This window comes from Tachysurus fulvidraco, chromosome 7 (assembly GCF_022655615.1).
Source record: "Tachysurus fulvidraco isolate hzauxx_2018 chromosome 7, HZAU_PFXX_2.0, whole genome shotgun sequence".
NCBI lineage: Eukaryota > Metazoa > Chordata > Actinopteri > Siluriformes > Bagridae > Tachysurus > Tachysurus fulvidraco.
Genome location: NC_062524.1, coordinates 24134343 through 24154554, shown reverse-complemented (window position 1 = coordinate 24154554; position 20212 = coordinate 24134343). Strand labels below are relative to the sequence as shown.

Genomic DNA, 20212 nt, shown 5'->3' with positions numbered 1-20212 from the left:
CCAAATTGCTCAATAGCATATTCAAATCATAATGAGGAAGGTCATGAACGCTAACTCATTATTTCCTTTCATGGCTCTTTTTCCATTCTCACATGGATTCTGACCCTAGAACCGTAGAACCGCTTTAGCATTTAAAATACTGTGAGCAGTCACTCAGGCTTTTCTCTATTCCCTATTCTTCCTGACACACTTACAATTCTAAACCTAACCCAGGTGTTAGTGAAGGATGTATGACAGGAGATCTTCCCACCACCAGCCTCTGATAATTATTCTCTTTCTAACCATTCATTCATTTCCATTTGGTTATTTATGGAGCTCCAGAAAGACATCTCTACTTTTGACATTTGTTTCGACACCAAGAAACAACTGAGGGTTCCTCACAGGAGCAGTAAAAACCAGGCAAAATCTAGATCGGCCTTGATCACTTATACCTAAATCACTCTAAAAGTCATAACCCATAAGTGTTAACCCTACCATTTGGCTTATCAGAAGCTATCTGCATTCTAAGGATACTTTTGGAGGGTGAGGTGGGTACCGCTACCCACAAGATGATATGATTTAGATATGACTAGAGGCCAACCTTTCGGTGCTTTTTAAAGGGGTATGATATGTTTATACTATACGTCTTGACACTCGACACGGCAAAACGACAGTCTTTGTCGAATAAATTTATTTTGTGTAAAGTTGTTGCGTAGCTAGTATAAAAACAGTGGTAGAGGCTGGGCTTGAACCATGCTCAATGGTTTTACACTCTGTCTTTCATGAACCTTGGTTTGGAGGGTATAAGGACAAACAAGACAGCAAGCTTGAAAAAACAAACATAAATACTTGTAACTGTCTACTTTTGGGTTAATAATTCTGTCATTTTGAAGTATTTTTGTACATGTGGCAAATTTGGCTAAAGATCAGAAGAAAATTTGCTCAGCTGAACAGCAGTCCCTCAAGTACAGGATTTGGCAAAATCTTGGAGACACAGAATAGAGGCATGCTGACGTGCTGAAAACTGTGGTAAAGGCAATGTGGCAGTTGTCTAGTAGTCAGCAAATGGCCAAGAAAACCTAGTGAGGCCTGGAATTGATCAAAACCCAAAGATCACTGTTTTGTGGCACAAAACTAGGTTTGTCTCAATAGAATTCAACTTGTACAGGTTATACCCCATCAACTTATCATACCTCCAAACACCAATAGAGCTCACCCCATCCCAATAACTCTTTAAGGACTTACTATGTGAAGTTCTAAGTAGTCTCCTAGTCCTTTGGCGCTTTCCACCCGTAGCAGCACAGCCTCTTTAAGTTGTGTGCTAAAGCCTACAGCCAGTCGGTCTGCCCTTGTGCTAGGTCTATCATTGGGAGGCCATGTGTAGGTGATGAGGGCTCCTCCACGGCCAAAGATGTAGGTAGTCCCAGCTGCGGACAGAAAAAGAGAGGAAAGGAGGTGAATACAGAGTGAAAGAAAAAATATATCCATAGCCAAGCTACCCTTTGATTAATTCTGAATCATGAAAGCAAAGGAAATTACATAAGCCACATGGCTTGCTTCAAGCATCTCTTTTCTTTAGACTTTCTGTAAACTTAGGGACTGATTTGGACTCAAAAGTGTGTCTACAGTAATTGTAATGTGTTCAGATCGGCTAGCATGCTGGATATGAATAGCTGAGCACAGTATGTGTAACAGAGTCTGCTTGTATCTGCTCTTTTTGAGTACTCGAAGGCAAAGTGCATCGACACAGATGTTAATACGGGACGCCGACTAAGTATAGCACCGATTTCACCATCTGGACACAATACTGTCGCAGTATGTGACTAACAAGCTCTACTGCTGACTGCTTTCGGCAAGAAGTTGGGGCAAAACAAGAGTGTGTGAAAACAGACCACTTTTCTGTGCTTGATAGAGCGCTACACACTTTCTTACTATTTGCTATACTAGAGTGTATACAAAAATCTATGTTGTGGTGTAGTGGGAGGCTGATATTATTATTTTTCAATAACAGTCAGTTACTGGAAAGTTAGCTTGTGTTATTACTTACATTAGAGCATCAGACACTTCCTAAACTTTTTTTCTCCAATCTGGAAAGTAATCTTATTATAAGTCGTAATTGTAAATCGAAAAGCAAGAAGCTGGTTGTTCTGATGGCACTCCGTCTTAATCATGATTAAAAACAAATAGCTGAGACCTGAGACTTCCATAAATTAAGTAGTCGTATAGGTTATCAGCAATTCGGGTTTTTGGTAGTCTATTTATATTGTCTAAAGCAGAAAATTTAAAAGTCTTCTGTTGGATTCCGGTCTATGTCCGCAGAACAGAGTATCCCAAGACAGGAATACACCTTAGACGGGATGCACATCTTCACATACTCATGTCATGTCATTTCAGTCAAGTTATACTGTAGCCTGTTTTTGGGAAGCAATTTAAACAATATGCTAAAGCTATTGGTTTTTAAAACTATTGTTCATCCAGCTTTCAGAAATTATTTCAGCTACACTCGGTTGATCACAGTGTCACAAAAAGCCTCTCACGGTTCACATGCTAATGAACAATTTCATAATGACTTAGCATCAAGACTCTGCTTTTATTCATCTCTCTCATACAGCCTGCCTTCACTTGTCTGTTTTTCTCTTGGGTCTGAATTGTTTTCCAACTTGTTTTGCTGCCACTCCTGTGTTTTTTCTGCTAATTATCACAGTAGTGCCAGAAAGAAAACAGGAACTGGAGGGAGCAGACAGAAATGATGTTTTGTAAATGGAGAATTGTTTGGCAGACTCAAAAGGTAGGCGATGATTTCATGAGTTTTAATATGGCTGACTTTAAAGGGAATCCGGAATTGATACGGGGATCACAGTATTTTTATTTCTCCTCCCGTTCTCTGTGCTAACCTTCCAAACTAATTTTCTCTTCTGCATAAATAAGATGCATGTCTAAAATGAGGGGGAAAAAATGAGCCAAGGGCTTTTGGAGTACCAAGATGATCTGATGCCTATCAGAGACACTTCGTACACCTGACGAATATAAATACTAACTGGTGCTAACTAGAGCCTTCGATTGGCCGTATTACTCCATGCACATGGTGTACAAATATGCAAATTTGATTAAAGGAAAAATGGGTAATTCAAATGAGTTTAATTAAATCTGTTTACCTAAATATTGACTGTAATACCAAATTCAAAGCAAGGATGTCCGTCAATCCTTTCTTTTTGTAAAGACTGCTTTCACTGTTCATGCTAATTATTTACACCAAGATAAACATTTAGTCAATATAAACACGAAGTAACCTTGATATATAATTGATATATATTTTATATATATGTATTAATCATTATGCACCAAACCTCTGAATGCTTTACCAGTGCAGAAAGTGAAGCAAAATAAGCACTGACGTGTGTGTGCTTGTGTGAGTCTGTGTGTTAGAAGGTTAGATCAACAATTATCTTCTAAAGTTGTTACTGAGTGTTGGAATTCACACGTGTTTTTCTCAGAGCTTCGTGGTTTTAGGATAATTATGTTTGACTTTCAGTGTTAGATCATCTGTCATGGTAACTAGTTGTCTCTGCTAATGTTAGTTAACAAATCCCTTTAATTATTTATTATTATACACTTTGGCAGGTTTTGAACCTGTTAGATAGTTTACAGGCAGTGAGCCAGCTGCCTAGCAAGATAAGCTAAAGTTAGTGAACAATTCTATTTTTCTTTTGTTTTTGGTGAATGTTTTGCTACTTCTGAATAAGACACTGAGACTCATGTAGTCAATGGACACCAGCTCATGACAAAATGTGAGCTAGCCTTGGCGCAAATATGAAGCTAACATATATCGCCAAAAGGCACTTGTAGTAGTTTCATGGGTAATTATTGTATTCAGCTATTAGGAGTTTTTAATTGGACAAAATCAATTCTCATCTGAATGAGAGAAACTGTAATATCCTTTAAAGCCAAAACTGATATTTACACCATGTATTCTTTACCATAACCTTCACTAACTCTCAGAACTTTGCTGCCGAACCTTTGCACTGGACCTACCGGCTTAATTTATGCTAACAGCTACCTCATGGCCAGGAGGACATTGGAGAGCTGAAAACAGTAATTAACAAGATCTCCTGCAATAAAGTGGCATGAGTGTGTGTGTGTGTGTGTGTGTGTGTGTGTGTGTGTGTGTGTGTGTGTGTGTGTGTGTGTGTGTGTGTGTTTGTGTTTCTGTCTGCCTTGGTGAGTGAAACAATTCTCTCGGTCCTTAGCTGCTCCTAATTAGTGTTAGTGAAGGCCAAGGCTGTGTTAGACTGGTGCTAAATAAAGAACATCTATCACAAACACACACACACACACACACACACACACACACACACACACACACACACACACACACACACACACACACACACACTTCTCAAACACAGCAGATTCTGCACCTGAGAATAGAGAGGTAGAACATCCAGACCCAATTAAAGCTCTTTCTCTCCACACATACACCACATGTTCCCACCTAGAAGACATAAACACCCTCCACACACCCACACACACACGACTGCTAAGACATGCACACATAAACACCCTCCACACAAACACTTTCCATTCACATCCATGCAAGCACACACACACACACACACACACACACACACACACACACACACACACACACACACACACACACACACACACACACACACTTCCCTTCTGATAGGTACTGTAACATCACACCACGATAGCATCTGATTAGCTACATTTTCCTCTCTTCTCTGCTGCTTTCTGTAAATATATCTGTGATGACACTGCTAGACACCAAGAGACCGTGACAGAGATGTATCACTCATGAATTTAAGGTGAGATATTACAATTATTAGCAGCAGAATTTAGCTTTCTACTTTAGACTCTTTTCTAAACATGGCACCAGCTCAGTGAGTCGCACCAGCTCGGTGAAATAGTTTAAAAACATTTTTTGTTAAAGCTCAGGGGAATCCTGATGTTTCTATTACAACCAGCCTCAGCAGTCAAGGTTTTTTTTCTTTTTTTAAATTTTAATTAAAAGACAATTAAAGAAATAAATGTAATAATAAAAAAGTAACACCTGCCACCTTTTTTCCTCACACAGCTGTGGTTAACAAAGATGCTATTCTCTACGGAGACAGATGGAGCGGAGGGAGGTGTTGTGATGAAAAAGACGAGGGAGATAAGTGGTGTTAAATAATTGTGTATGGGGGAAAAATATGTAGTTGTTTGATGTTTATTAATTTCTCAGCACATACTGGCAGCTGATGGCATGGCGATTGCTGTGAACGTGTCCTTGTGAGTGAATTAACTAGACTTTCCATCACAGCCTGCAATATCACACATGAAATGACATTTAAACAGCCCCAAAAAAGCGTCTGGAAGACACAGATATTTCAGGAGATCATCGTAGTCATTTTATTATTTCATCGTTACCACTACAATTTATTCATAGTGTTTAATCTGCCTTTCCCGAGAGCTCAGATTCTCAGATCCGATTCAAAACATGCTCCTCTGGTGTTCCAGTCTCTGCCTGTACAAATCAGACCTCTAATCTACAGATCGACCCGCTGTCGTCTTCTTATTGAATTCATCAGATTAAAGATTTCACATCTGCGTTCTTTTTCTAAAGAGAAGAAGTTTCATAGAAGGAGTGTAGATGTTGAAGATGTGGATTCATAACTGAACTTTCTCTTTATCAGTAAGCGCTTTATAAGTAACAGATCAGAGGGAAAGCACACAGGGATCTGGAGAACAAAATTATAGTAATAATGTTGACCTTCGGTAGTACTGTAATCGCATGGCATGGGTAGAAGAAGAAACCATTCCATTTGCATGCACTGTCTGGTTGTACGAAAGCAAACACCAACAAAAAAGTCAATCTTTGAACTGGGTCAGTTTGGAGAAATATTAATGTAAATATCTGAACACTTCTGGCATTGGCTTTTTTCAAGCAGAGAGACGACAACTGAGGGCATACGTGTATATCTAAGATAGGCTATGTGGAAGAGGGCAGATCCTGATTCCTGGTGCGGAATCACAGGGGCTATAGGTGGCATTTTGCCTAATATCCAGTTACGCATATAAAATATTTAAGCATTAATGAGATTGACTGTATTAGAAAAATCTAATCTAATCTAATCTGGTGTAATTTCCATTTACAGCATTTGACAAATGCCCTTATCCTAAGCGACTTACATTTGCATCTCATTTATACACCTGAGCAATTGAGGGTTAAGGGCCTTACTCAGGGGCCCAGTAGTGGCAGCCTGGTAGACCTGGGATTCAAGTTCACAACCTTCTGATCGGTAGTTGAACACCTTAAAAACAAGACGCTAAAAGATAGAAATAAATAGGTGTAGTTTATAGTAAAAGACCTGCTTGTATCAACTTTATATCTTATTGTTGGTAATTTTCTTCAGTGTGAAACATTATTTAAACACATCCCACTATTGATTTGATATGGATACACTCATCACGTTCCTCCGTATTAAACAACAGGGAGTTTCTGTTAAAGGTCATCTCTGTAGTTGGTAAATCCTAACATGTATCACATCCACCTCACCCGATTTCAGCACAAGAGTCTCTCCCACCTTGATGAGTCACTTCCACCTTGATTGATGGATTACTCAGTGGTTTAAAACGAAAGAGGATAAGGATGACCTTTGAAGAAAAGCATGCTGACCAAGAGCTCATGATGAGAGAAATAGACTGATCAATGGCTAGCTCTGAAAACTATTTTATTTTTCTTTTGGTTTTTGTAAACATTCGGATGAAAGGGGAAAAAGAATGGAGAGCGGGATGGATTTAAAAAAAAAAAAAAAAAAAAAAAGGAGTTGCTGGTAGATTAAGTCCCTTTTTTCATCGCCTAAATATTTTATTGTAGAGGTATGGAGTTTACAAATTTACAAGTGTCACACTGACCTCAACATCCTTCAACTATAAAATTGTGTTACATCGTGGCCAAAATAATAGGTATATGACTTTCCCCAGTGAGACCTGTTAGGATACTGGAACTACAAGGCTAAAAGAGCTAAGAAAGAAGTTCCTTTTGTCCAAATGTCCACTTGTCCAAACACCATCTGAGTCACCGGCTGCTAAACACATTGAGAGTCACTGAAGAGAGTGGGTTATCCATCGAAAGATATGCACTGTTATTTATTTGTCTGTGGAAGATATATGGAGTTGTCTATTTTGGTCATTTCTACAGTTGAAACACTCAGACTATAGTCAGAATTGTAGCCCGTTAATTCCTGGGAGCTTAAGATTATATAATCCTTATCGTTGATGCCCTTGAAAACAGTTAAAGTCTTTGGCTGCTATCTCTGAACCACAGCCTGTGTTGTCTCTCTTGCATATTCAATTTCACTGTGTGTTTAAATGCGAAGCCATGATATACTTTTCCCATTGAATTAAAATCTCATAGAAATTTTAGAACTGCCATCGCTTCACACAATCCGGCTTTACAGTACGTACATTAAGCTTATCTCGACCTTGGTTTTATCATGAACAGTTGTAGAGCGTGCTTATAAGAATCTACAGGTCCAGTGCAGCCAATTTGCACAATATATCGTCTTCCTCAGAGTGAGGATGTGAAAATGAAGCTGTACGCTAAGTGATCGAATGACAGAGCGCCGTGGGCAGTGTGAAATACATGAATGAATCATGAGCAATATAAATGAATCAGTTTGTAGAATGACTCATTTTTTTGTTATGTGGTGTTGTACTCGGTTGTTCAACACCAGATGTTCTCAGTGCAAATTGTACAAGAAATTGTACATATTTAAAAAAACAAAAACAAAAAAAGCCAACAAAAGCCCACAAAAACAAACACTGTAAAGGAATACACGTTTTATTACAAAGATTTTTTTTCACTATTATGGTGAAATAAAAAATCTTTTACCAAAGGCCAGAATTTGTGTGTGTCTTTGGGGTTCATGTTTAGCAGTCCATGTTCAGACAAGGTCTCCACAGTGATGTTAATGACTCATATGAATGTGACACTCAACCCTTTAAGTATTCGAAGTTTTTTTATAAGATCCAAATAAATAAATGAATAAATAAATAAATAAATAAATAAATAAATAAACAAAAACGGTTATTTTTTTCCACACAAATGTTTCTATTTTTTAGGAAATTCGTGATATCAAAACTATTTTTCTTTATATATATATATATATATATATATATATATATATATATATATATATATATATATATATATATATCAAAATCATTTCTGCTTTCTGGAGATGCTCCAAGTGCCTCTAAAATTTAAAGATGTTATCATCAACCACTGAAATTCTGTGTAACCTTATCAACAGTGGAACAAACACACATCTCACACTGAAAGCCAATGAGTCTTGACTCATTTGATATCAGACTTGCGACCGCTGATACATGGATTTGTTTATCCTGATTAAAATCTCCGCCAGCTGAATGAAATTCCAGTTTATTGGTAAACAAGGGTTAATAACAACAGTTCTTTTTATTTTGGACTTTTCATTTATAAGCCTTAATAACCTTATTATCTGTCCTCTTAAACGGGGTCTATGATTTCATTTTGTCCGGTAATAATGATGAGCGTATTTGTGTCAGAAATCTGAACACACACTGAAAGATGCATTAAATGTTAAAATAAGCTCTGCTTCCAATGCAAGTTGATGTCATGGCTGTGAAGTCTAATTCCCATGATCCTCAGTCTGTTAAATGGTCTATCACAAGGTCTCTTTCTACAGAGGTCTCCCAGGACTGTTTGCAAACACCTACTCCTTTAGACCCAGATTCTGTGACCTGTTTACATTGCTTGTTTAGTCTAGCTGATTTGATCTCCACTTTGTTTACTGCGTTTTTGTTTTGCTTATTCGCTGTTCTTCTGATTGTTTGCTCATTTTTTTAAGATCTTCATAACCTCTTTGTTTGTTTTTTTAAGTTGTTTTGAATAAACGTGCACCTGCACCCGTGGCCGTCTGCCCGATATTCATAACAATGGTGATTTTTTTTTCCTGATCTAAAGCCGACCCCTAATAATTTTTGTAACTGAACTTTTTTTGGCAGATAAAAATTGAAGATACAGAGATATTTTTAATATAGATTTCAATAAAATCTTTTTAAAGTCTTGTAGATAAAAACCTCAGCCAATTATTTGGTTTTAGGAAACACACCAGAACTGGAATGATACGTGAATAATGTCTCCCAACAGGCACAGAGGAAAAATGGAAGGATTTTGCAACCTTCCCTTAAAAAAAAAGTACTAATAATTGATGCAGTTTAACCTGAATTTGTAGAATAGTCTTTCAGAAACCTTAATATATTTTAGAGAGGTCTTTTGCAGGACTCATAAGCAGCCAAGCGAAAGCTAAGCAGCCGTCGTAAATGTCACCCTGAGTCTATGTACTGTTATTTTCATTCGAATACTTGTGAAATTCCAATTTCCGGCAGCAGACAGTGTAATTTCACTCATACTGTTCAGTGAGAGATAAGGCTGACACTCAAACTGCCACACTCATACTAGGAACATTGGGCACATTGGGAAGCCAAGCCTGTGTAGTTTCTGGCAATGGTTTTGTGTTCATATGATGACTTCTCAGAGAGTTCTGAAGAAAAAAAAAAAAGCTTTAATGTGATCTTTAATGTGCATCATCGGTGAGGCTCCTGTCCACAAATAGCTTTATTTTCATAGTGAGTATATGACTATTAGTTTAAAAAAATCTTAATAGACGAAAAACACTGGACCCTTTTTAATCTTTTATAAAATTAAAAAAAAACAAAACAAAAGATACTGTTTCTGAGGCAGTCTAACAAGTGTGAAAAGATCCTAGTCGTGTTCTGCATCATACGATTAAGAGAGTACGCATAAGTAGATTCGTATTTCTTGAAGAAAATACACGGGGTTTCTCGAAGCCAGAAATGATAGACAGATCACATTAGGAGAAGAATGAAGTATAATAGAAAGAATGACAGATAATAGAAAAGGAATAAAGAAGGAAAGAGGAAGTGCACACGGGAAAAGTGAACGATTGGGAAAATGAGAAATTTAGAAGAACTGAGAAAAAACTGAGTGAATGAAAGAAAAATAGGAAGCGTAAGATAAGCAGATAGACGTTAAAGGAAACAGAAAAGAACAAAGGAAGCAAAGAGGGAAGGGAGTCGGTGTGGGTGAGTTTAATAAAGCAGCTGATTGGTCAAGCACTATGACATCACTAGAGGTTATTCAAATTCAAGTACAATGGCTGATAAAATTAAAATGCAAATGCAAATCCACCTGACATTTCGTTTTCAACATCTACAGAACACTGTCGACTAAAGGGTGTCCATCCATTTGGGCTCTTTCTTTCACAGACTCTCTCCCTTGCTCTCTTTTCTTCTCTCTATGTTCCTGGCATGCTGCAAGTGTGTGTAGTAACGCTCCATTTGCTGCGCGTCTCATAATGTCTGGTTTAACCCCCAGTGCCAGCAAAAACCGCGGTAAATAACTGATGAATCACCAGAAGGAGAGGCAAAACATAATCATACATATTTACACACTGACACCAGAATGGTTCGGAGACTAAATTCATGCACTTGCGGTAGATTTGCTTCGAGTGCTTGAATTATAGCATTTGTACTAGAACTGCATTGCACACATACACATAGAAATCTACATTAGACCACAGTGCCGTTGAATTCTTTAATTTGATTGGTCAACACATGGTGACTATTGTTCTATGACTGTTTATTTGAATTCGCTATTCCTAATATTTTTTCTATAGCAACAGCTAACTGAGCGGTACTTGTAAACATGAACATTCGATTAATACATTCATTCATTCATTCATTCATTCATTTTCTACCACTTCTGTTACGGGGAGGCATCATCGGGCATCAAGGCAGGATACACCCTGGACGGAGTGCCAACCCATCGCAGGGCACACACACACTTTCATTCACTCACGCAATTTTCCAGAGATGCCGATCAACCTACCATGCATGTCTTTGGACCGGGGGAGGAAACCGTAGTACCCGGAGGAAACCCCCGAGGCACGGGGAGAACATGCAAACTCCACACACACAAGGCGGAGGCGGGAATCGAACCCCCAACCCTGGAGATTTGAGGCGAACGTGCTAACCACAAAGCCACTGTGACCTCCCTTGATTAATACAACAAATATAAAAAAAAATACTTAAAAAAAAAAAATGTAAATGATTATGTTTACTTTATATTTATAGGTGGAGTCTCCAGAGTTAGTGCTCTGTAACGGTCATATTGTACATTGCAGAAGAATTTGTTTTTGTCACATATACATTACAGCACAGTGAAATTCTTTCTTCACATATCCCAACTTTGGAGGTGTCAGCCATAGTACAGCACCCCTGGAGCAGTCAGGGTTAAGGTCCTTGCTCAAGGGCCCAACAGTGGCAGCTCGGAAGTGGTGGGACTTGAACCCCAATCCTCCGATCAACAATCCAGCACTTTAAATGCTTGAGTCACCAGTAACCACCACTGACTGGAATGTTTTTTAGCTGTTAGCTAGTTGATTTTTTTTTAGCTAGCTTGCTTAAGAGATAACTTCCTTTTTAGATCCTTGTTTCACAGACATTCTTCAATGCTAAATTATACAAATTATATAGATATAACAAACAATATAATGTGTAATTTTAATAAATTTCAAAATATCGATTGCAAATTGCAATGGTATAATTGTAATAGGGGCACGGTGGCTTAGTGGGTAGCACGTTCGCCTTACACCGCCAGGGTCGGGGTTCGATTCCCGCCTCCGCCTTGTGTGTGCGGAGTTTGCATGTTCTCCTCGTGCCTCGGGGGTTTCCTCCGGGTATTCCGGTTTCCTCCCCCAGTCCAAAGACATGCATGGTAGGTTAATTGGCATCTCTGGAAAATTGTCCGTAGTGTGTGATTGCATGAGTGAATGAGAGTGTGTGTGCCCTGCGATGGGTTGGCACTCCATCCAGGGTGTATCCTGCCTCGATGCCCGATGACGCCTGAGATAGGCACAGGCTTCCCGTGACCTGAGAAGTTCGGATAAGCGGTAGAAAGTGAGTGAGATAATTGTAATAAACCATTTTGGAGCATATTGTAACTCCACATCACATCATCTCGTCTTTTCTGGTCAATGTTTCAATAGTAGATTGATTCTTTACATTATGCATAGTGAATGCCCATTTTTTCCCCCCATGAGATGAATGAACCACTGCAAATGAATACATTTCATTCTTTGATGATGTTGAAAATGACTTAAATCACATGTTATGGTCTTTACACTCACCAGCTCTCAGTCCCACTAAACACCCATGGGAGATTTTGGACTTATTTATAACCAAATTTTGGAAGGTACAGAAAAGGAGAAACAAAAAGGAACAGAGCTTCTCCATTTTTCTTCCTCTATCTCATTTCTCCCGCTGTTTTTCTGGCCTGGATTTTTGCCTCCTCTCCATTCTCCTCTGGCTTTGAACAGATTAAAAATGTTTTCACAGATGCCAGGAGCCATTAGGCTTCCCCACCACTGCTGTAGTGGCTCTCTTGCTTTTTTCTCTTCCTCCTTTCTCATTCTCCCTTACTGTGGATGAGTGTGTATAAACGACGGTGAAGATGCAGAGAAGACAAAAGGGTCCATTATGTCTCCTGTACAATGCAGGTAGCTGCAATGGCACACTCTGACAAGCGGCTTCGAGTACCTCTCAGGATGCCAGAAGTACGCATGTGTGTGACAAACTGTATGAACAACTGGCTGGCGTTTTTTTTTTTTTTTTCCCCATTAGGAATGTTCGTTATTCATTTCAATTCATTAGCTCAGTTGGGCATTTTTAATGAAGAACTACATGTCCTGGGTGTCGCCATGCATGTTTTATGGTGTTCTAGGAATATGTATGTGACCTGATGCTAAAAATGAGAAATACGACACCACTGACCGGTTAGTAGATCCATCGGCACTTGCCACGCAGTGCTGAAAGTTAATAGCTTGGACACCTGATCCAGAACACACCACATTTAGGTGGACCCTAGACTACAACAGGACCAAGGATTGGATATCTAGACCACTCTGTTCCTCAAAAACAGCTTTCGAACTTCGCTATACGTACCACAAGCATGCAAACAACTTTAGGGAGGAAGAACTCAAGACAGCAGGATGTAGAAATGGTCATTCTAATGTTGTAATCCAACCCTACATCCATTCTTAATCAGATCAGAATTGACTCTGACTCCAACGTCTGGCTAGGTTTTCCGCTAATAAGCTCCTCTCGATGTAGGAACCTCATAACCAGGGAGCTTTTTCTATACCATGACACTCATTGCCATTTTTATAATGCGATGCTTATTGTGTAAAAGAAAAAGCGGCATGGAATGGAATTCAGCGGGGAGGGTAAGGATAAGGAGATGATGGCCAATAAAACCCACCCCCATTGAGAACCACTAGAAACCTCCCTGGAGATCTTTATTCCTTTTTTACCTCCTTCCATTCTCTTTCTCCAGGACTCTGAAGGACTTCCTGCAGTTTTCACTATGCAATTATGGAGAAACAAATAGGAAAGGAGCGAGGCGTGCAGTCATGCAGAGTGACCCAGTAATCGGCCCCAGCACGTCCTCCACACCTGCCATGCAAGAAGTTAACAAAGCCAGACTCTTCCTGACAATGTCTCTGCATAGAGTACTTTACATCTCTTTTCCTAACTCCTCCACCGACGGTTTCTCTATTTCACTGTCTCAGATGTTGGTTGGAATGCTCCCGGAAAGTGAGAAAGGGCTAAAAATAATGAGTGAGTAAGCCAATTGCAGTAAGTACATATGGGTGTAAGGGTATATATGAATAGAATGAGTACTGTACATGTCGGCATGGTGAGAGAGACCATCTAGAAAGATGCGCCTCAAATTGCATAAGGGGCTATTAAAGAGTTGGATTATAGCTGGTGCCAGATCCTGACACATTTCTACTGATGTGGCTCCTCTCGGATTCTGGACTTGCTTGATCCATCCCTCTGATAGTCTTAAAGATTTCTTGAATCGTGACTCATTCATGCTCTGTATACTGTAGATCTATACTCTAGAACTCTTTCCCAATATGCTAGTACAGAACATCCTTTTACTGAGACACACCTAGGACTAAGACAAACCTCTAGAAAATGGTTTTATGAAGGTTCATGGGCTGTTACATGAAAAAAATAAAATAAATGGAAGATAAGATGACAAATGAAAATACTATCCATTATGTAAAAGTGAAGGACAAGGAATCCCAGCGTGATTTCCAAACAGTTTCACAATAATGACTTATTTCTAGCTCGGGCAAAAAGCACAGTCATTAAGGAGGTCCTTTGTTGTTGTTCACACTACACATGTTGTGTTGGATCATCCAGGACATTGTTATTAAAATGAATTGAGAGTATTTTTGCCAAACAAATTAAATCTACCATGTGAAAGCTTTTGGAAAGAATTTGGAACAAATTAGAGACAGAATGAACACGGATGTTGATTAAAGTGGCATAATGTTTGTATGCTTCATATAAAAACTGGAATTCTTAATTACATTATAAACTAGGACACGATTCAGACTTAGAGTAAAAACGCACGGAGAGTAAACGCTTTATCGATTCGAGCTTCACATCTGAAAAGAAGTCTAGTCAATTTTGGAAGAAGTCTAATTTCTTAACTTTCAGTTTCTATACGGTTAGTCAATGAAAATATTACTGTTCATGTTAAAAAAAAATCCTTTGCAAAAATATTTGTGTTCATGGAAATAAAACAGCACTCAAATAAACGTTCTCTCTCCATCTCTCTCTAGTGATCAGTGAATTTCAGTGTTACAGAATCTATACGTAATGCAGTGGCGTCATTCATTATAAATAAGCCTGAAATCAAGCCACATTTCATTATGATGGATGACCACAGACTTCTGTTGATCAAGGAACAAACATACACACTAATTAGAGCTGTGCTGCTTAGCCCAAATCAAATGTCAACTCCCAAAAGCCATTGCAATCTAGTTCCTTCTATCTAATTTGGTTAGGAGAAAGCTGGACAGAACTAGGAGTTGCGTGACTATAATTTACAATTTAACCAGTAATTAAGTAATCACCCAGTCACATTTACAGCAATACATATATCAGCACACCACTATTTTTAGCTGTTATTAGTGCAGTCATGCAGCATTTTAATTAATAGCCACTACAAAGGGTACAAATTAAATTCTTCTCTGTATTGTATTAGATTTAAAGGACACATTATTTCTTAAATGTACTCATCTGAAAGAGGTGGCAGATGTGGATATATACATATAATAAATTGTACTGTTTGCACAGGAGATCACTCGTTCTTGGTATTTTTATTTTTTTTTCATTAGAGCTCTACAGTCCAATGAGCTTCCTTTCTAGAATGGAGGATGCTATGAATACAAAAGGGTTTCCACCAAATTCTGGCCAACTCTGGATCATCTTTTGCCAGATTGTGCATTGTTACTATAGACCAGTTAAGTAGGACTGGGTAGCAACGTGCAACCCGCAGCACCGTGTGCCATCTTTTACATGCCGCTCGTCACAGCTTGGAATTCCACTACTCTTCGTAAAAATATAAAACAGACCTGAAAATGCTAACATTCTATGACAGGAAATGAAATTAAAGAACGTTTAAAAAAGCATAGCGTTGATCTTAGTCAGTGTGTATCTTGCAATAAAATGTGGCTGGTTTCTTTTCTTTACCTTCTGCATTTACTTCTTTGCCTTCTGCCTCGCTGTTTATTCCACTGCTCCCACAGGGGGAACTAGAGAATATATTAGCCGGCTAGTGTATGTGACTCACACGCTGAACACATACTAGTGTGAACAAGAAAGATGAACCTGTTCTCTCACACACACTACATGTTTCTTTCTACACCTCATTGCCTACCCATTTTTCAAAGAGCTGGAGAAGGAACACGGTGTTCTGGGTCTAGACGTACACACACACACACACACACACACACACACACACACACACACACACACACACACACACACACACACACACACACACACTTCCTATTTCGAATCCATTGTGTAACTAATTTACCTTCACCTTTCTTTTTTCTATAAGCACACTCTTTTCCCTCTCTATACCAAATACGTAGCTATCTAAATGTTTGTTTCCTTTTTAAACTGAGCTGTAATCACCAAGCCTCTATTTATCTCTCTGGCCTATTTCAGACACAAAGGTCTGCTTATGTCCTGCTCTCTTTGTACTCTGTCTCCTCACCACCCCTCCCTCTAATTTAGCATTACGCTCAGCAGACAGAGAACAGAAGAGCCTGATTTTTGTAACCCTTTATTTCTTTGCTTTGTTGCATGAATATGAAGTTAACCTTAATGTTGCTTTTAGAATCAGTTGCAATTTCACGCTTTGAGCTTTTTTCGTTGCTCTCTGTGAAATGCATGTGTACCTGTGACTCGCCACTTATGCAAAAACAAAGGTGTTGATGAAACGTTCCACTTTGCCGGTCATGATTTTCTGCCTCGGATATCTCAGATATACCTTTGTAATTGCAGAGTATGACAGTCTGGGAATTAGTGGCATTCAGTACACAAGCTTTGCTCCGATAATTCTGCAGAAAAGTAAAGACTATGTTACGTTACTTCGTGTGCTGGGAACTACAATTGGTAGCAGTTACTCTAGAAGAAATGCCTTGAATATTGCAAAGTTCTTTGTTGGAAACTTGCCTATTAACCACTGCCAACACCCTCTCTGCTAATGCCAAAGTGTTCTGTTTCTAATTTTACCTCAAGCTTCTAAGGGGATAGTCCAGACTAATAAGACTGAAGCCCAAACTTAAGCAATAAACAATAAATTATATAATCGTGTGGAAAGTTCAGTAAGCTTCCCAGCAACTGTGTTGATGAATTTAGCTTGCAGATTCACTGTGACCTAATTTCATCTTTCATGAGAGAAAGAGTGATGGAGCTTTCATATATTATTCAGTGATCTGGTTTAAAAAAAAAAAACATTATTCGAAAACAATATTTATTAGTGGTAGTGAAGTGTTGGTTTTATTAGTGGTACTAAGTTTAATAGTGGTGAAAGTGGTGATGGTATTAGTGGTGTTAATGCAATCATAACGGTGCTTGTAGTAATGGTATTTATAGTGGTATTTATAGTGATAGAGGTGATGATAATGATGGTGATAACAGTGGTAGTGTTGGTGGTGAAAACGGGGTTTATGTTGGTGAGAGTAGTCGTATTAGTGGTGGTGGTGATGGAACTAGTGGTAGTAGTGATGGTGATAGTGATGACAGTGATAGTTGTGGTGGTGATAACGGTGTTAATGTTTGGTGGTCATAACGGTGATAATGTTGGTGAAAGTATTGGTATTAGTAGTGTTGGTGATGGTAGCAGTGGTAGTAGTGATGCGGATAATACTAGTGGTAGTAGTGGTGGTGATACTGATGGTGTTAACAGTGGTAGTGATAGAACGGTGTTAATGTTGGGGAAAGTAGTGGCATTAGTAGTGGTGGTAGTGAAGGTGATGGTACTAATGATGGTGGTGGTGATAACGGTGTTAATAATGGTGAAATTAGTGGTTTTATTAGTGGTGGTGGTATTGAAGGTGATGGTACTAATGGTGGTGGTGATAACAGTGTTAATAATGGTGAAATTAGTGGTTTTATTAGTGGTGGTAGTGAACGTGATGGTACTAGTGGTGGTGGTGGTGGTGGTGGTGATAACGGTTTTTAATGATGGTGAAATTAGTGGTATTAGTGGTGGTGGTAGTGAAGGTGATGGTACTAGTGGTGGTGTTGGTGATAACGGTGTAAATGATGGTGAAATTAGTGTTATTATTAGTGGTGGTGATGGTTCTGGTAGTCATTGTGATAGTGGTGGTGATAACGGTGGTAGTGGCAGTGTTAGTGATGGTAGTGCTACACATCTGTCCAGTCATAATTAGCATCAATGTCCAAATGATCATCCATCCAATTTTGCCTCTGAACAGGCGTCAGGCTTTGGGAATGAGAGCGACGCTGCCTTACAGTACAGAGACACTGTGCTGTAATCAATAGCCAGACAGACGTCTCGAGAGCTTGGCTGGCGAAAAGGATGATGATGAAATAAAGAATGGAAAGTGTGTGCGTCTCATCTTTAGTCTTGCGCTTTCTACATATCAACATACAAAGACAGATAATAGCCACTCGATGTAATTGATGCAAACCCTATAACAAAATCAGGCATGATTTTACGCTCAGACAAACGGAACATCATAACATTTTTCTGCTTTTAGGTTTTTAGCTCAGCAGCTACATATTAATAACAATGTGCTTTACAAAATCCTGAAAGCCATCCTACACAAATAGCATTATTTCCTTTTCTTTTATATTGAATACGCTATTCATTAAGAAACAGTTCAGCCATATTAAGGCACACGAGTCGATAAAGGGTCAAAGATTCCTTCTTGTTTTTTTTGTGTTTTTTAAACAAATTTCTTCTAGTTTAAAATTCTAAGAATTTTAAGACATTCTAAGACTGAAGGGGAAGTCGTGGCCTAATGGCTAGAGAGTTTGGCCACGACTGAGGTGCCATTGAGCAAGGCACCGAACCCCCCAACTGCTCCCCAGGCACCGCAGCATAAATGGCTGCCCACTGCTCCGGGTGTGTGTTCACGGTGTGTGTTCACTGCTGTGTGTGTGTGCACTTTGGATGGGTCAAATGCAGAGAACGAATTCTGAGTATGGGTCACCGTACTTAGCCGTATGTCACGTCACTTTCACTTTCACTTTCGCTTTCCTAACCCTGAGGTTGTGGGTTCGAGTCTCGGGCCAGCAATACCAAGACTGAGGTGCCCTTGAGCAAGGCACCGATCCCCCCAACTGCTCCCCGAGTGCTGCAGCATAAATGGCTGCCCACTTCTACGGGTGTGTGTTCACGGTGTGTGTGTGTGTGTGTGTGTGTGTGTGTGTTCGCTGCTGTGTGTGTGCACTTTGGATGGGTTAAATGCAGAGAACGAATTCTGAGTATGGGTCACCGTACTTAGCCGTACAGTATGTTTTTTTTATTCTTTTCTTATTAATAAAATTCGCAGTATATTTATAATATTTGAAAAATTATGATTAAAGAAATCAAACCTTTCTAATAATGCATCAGTGAATGCATTGCATTCGCAAAATTTTGTATATTATTTTTGATCTAATTATGACCAGAAAATCCAGATCAAATCCTGAAAATCAGACTATCCAATCAACAACCTTTTAAATCTACAGAATATGCTATAAATATACAATGACTCACAAAGAAGTGCCTACCCACACACCTACACTTACAAAACCCTCAAAAAATGCGAAGACAAACGTAGCCTTGTTTTCCGCTTTACGCACTGAGGCACCTTCTGCCATGCATCAGCTCATTTCATGCCAATTCTCTCCCGTTTCCCTCGGCGCCCAGCGGACTAAAACACACTCCTGAGTTCCTGATTAGGAAGCTCCATCTCACCCATCTGTCTTAGAAAGAAATCAATGAGACAAACAGCAAACTTTCTGAAAGAAGCTCACTTTTAATTAGCCGATCTGTACATTACGGTATGTTCCGGGTTCCTCAATTACTTTGAAGGCTGCTTTCTAAGTTTAAAAATTGAAAACAAATTTTGCGAAATAAAAAAAAAGAAAAAGAAAGAAAGATATTATGTAAAGGTTCAGTGACACCGCAGCTGTCGTATCAAAACACGCACATACTTTAAACAAGTGCCCAGCTTTTTACTTTAGAAATATTAATATCACAACAATATTAGACACAAAGCCAAATAATTATCAATCACAATTCATTGAGTTTTGGAGAACATAATTTTATCAACTCATCATCAGCCTTTTAAATTTGGTCTTTTTTCTGAACTAGATTATTATTATTATTATTATTTTTAAATGGGGTTCAATTTTGTCTCATGTTGACTCCCGTTTTTATGCCGCGGCTGAGTTTCTTTTAACAGAGCTGTCTTCTGATTCTGATCTGGTTTATTACACATTTATCACATATTTATTTATGTATTTTTAAGTGATTTATGGCCAATATGTTTGCTTGTATGTTTTGCATAAAGTGTAATAAATGTTTATGTTCTTAAAAAATTTCCATTATAACAGTTAATCCACCTTTAAAATTCGGAGGATCCCAATATCAGAGACACAATAAATTTCTTCCAAAAATTTAAGATTCTAGGATACAAGAAGCTTAGGATCAAACCACGACCTTGTGATAGAGTATAAATGTGACTTTTTCCACTTCCTGTTGCAATGAAAAAATGTT

The 20212-nt window shown here is 38.7% G+C and overlaps 1 protein-coding gene across 19 annotated transcripts in view; it reads right to left on the bottom strand.

Moving 5' to 3' along the window:
- nrxn2b (neurexin 2b) overlaps positions 1-20212 on the bottom strand; it is a 579761-nt gene that overhangs the window by 78155 nt on the left and 481394 nt on the right. For all 19 annotated transcript variants that reach the window (XM_047816422.1, XM_047816432.1, XM_047816433.1 and 16 more), the window contains one exon: positions 1225-1406. In XM_047816422.1, coding sequence (XP_047672378.1) covers positions 1225-1406 — 182 coding nt within the window. The remainder of the gene's footprint in view (positions 1-1224; positions 1407-20212) is intronic.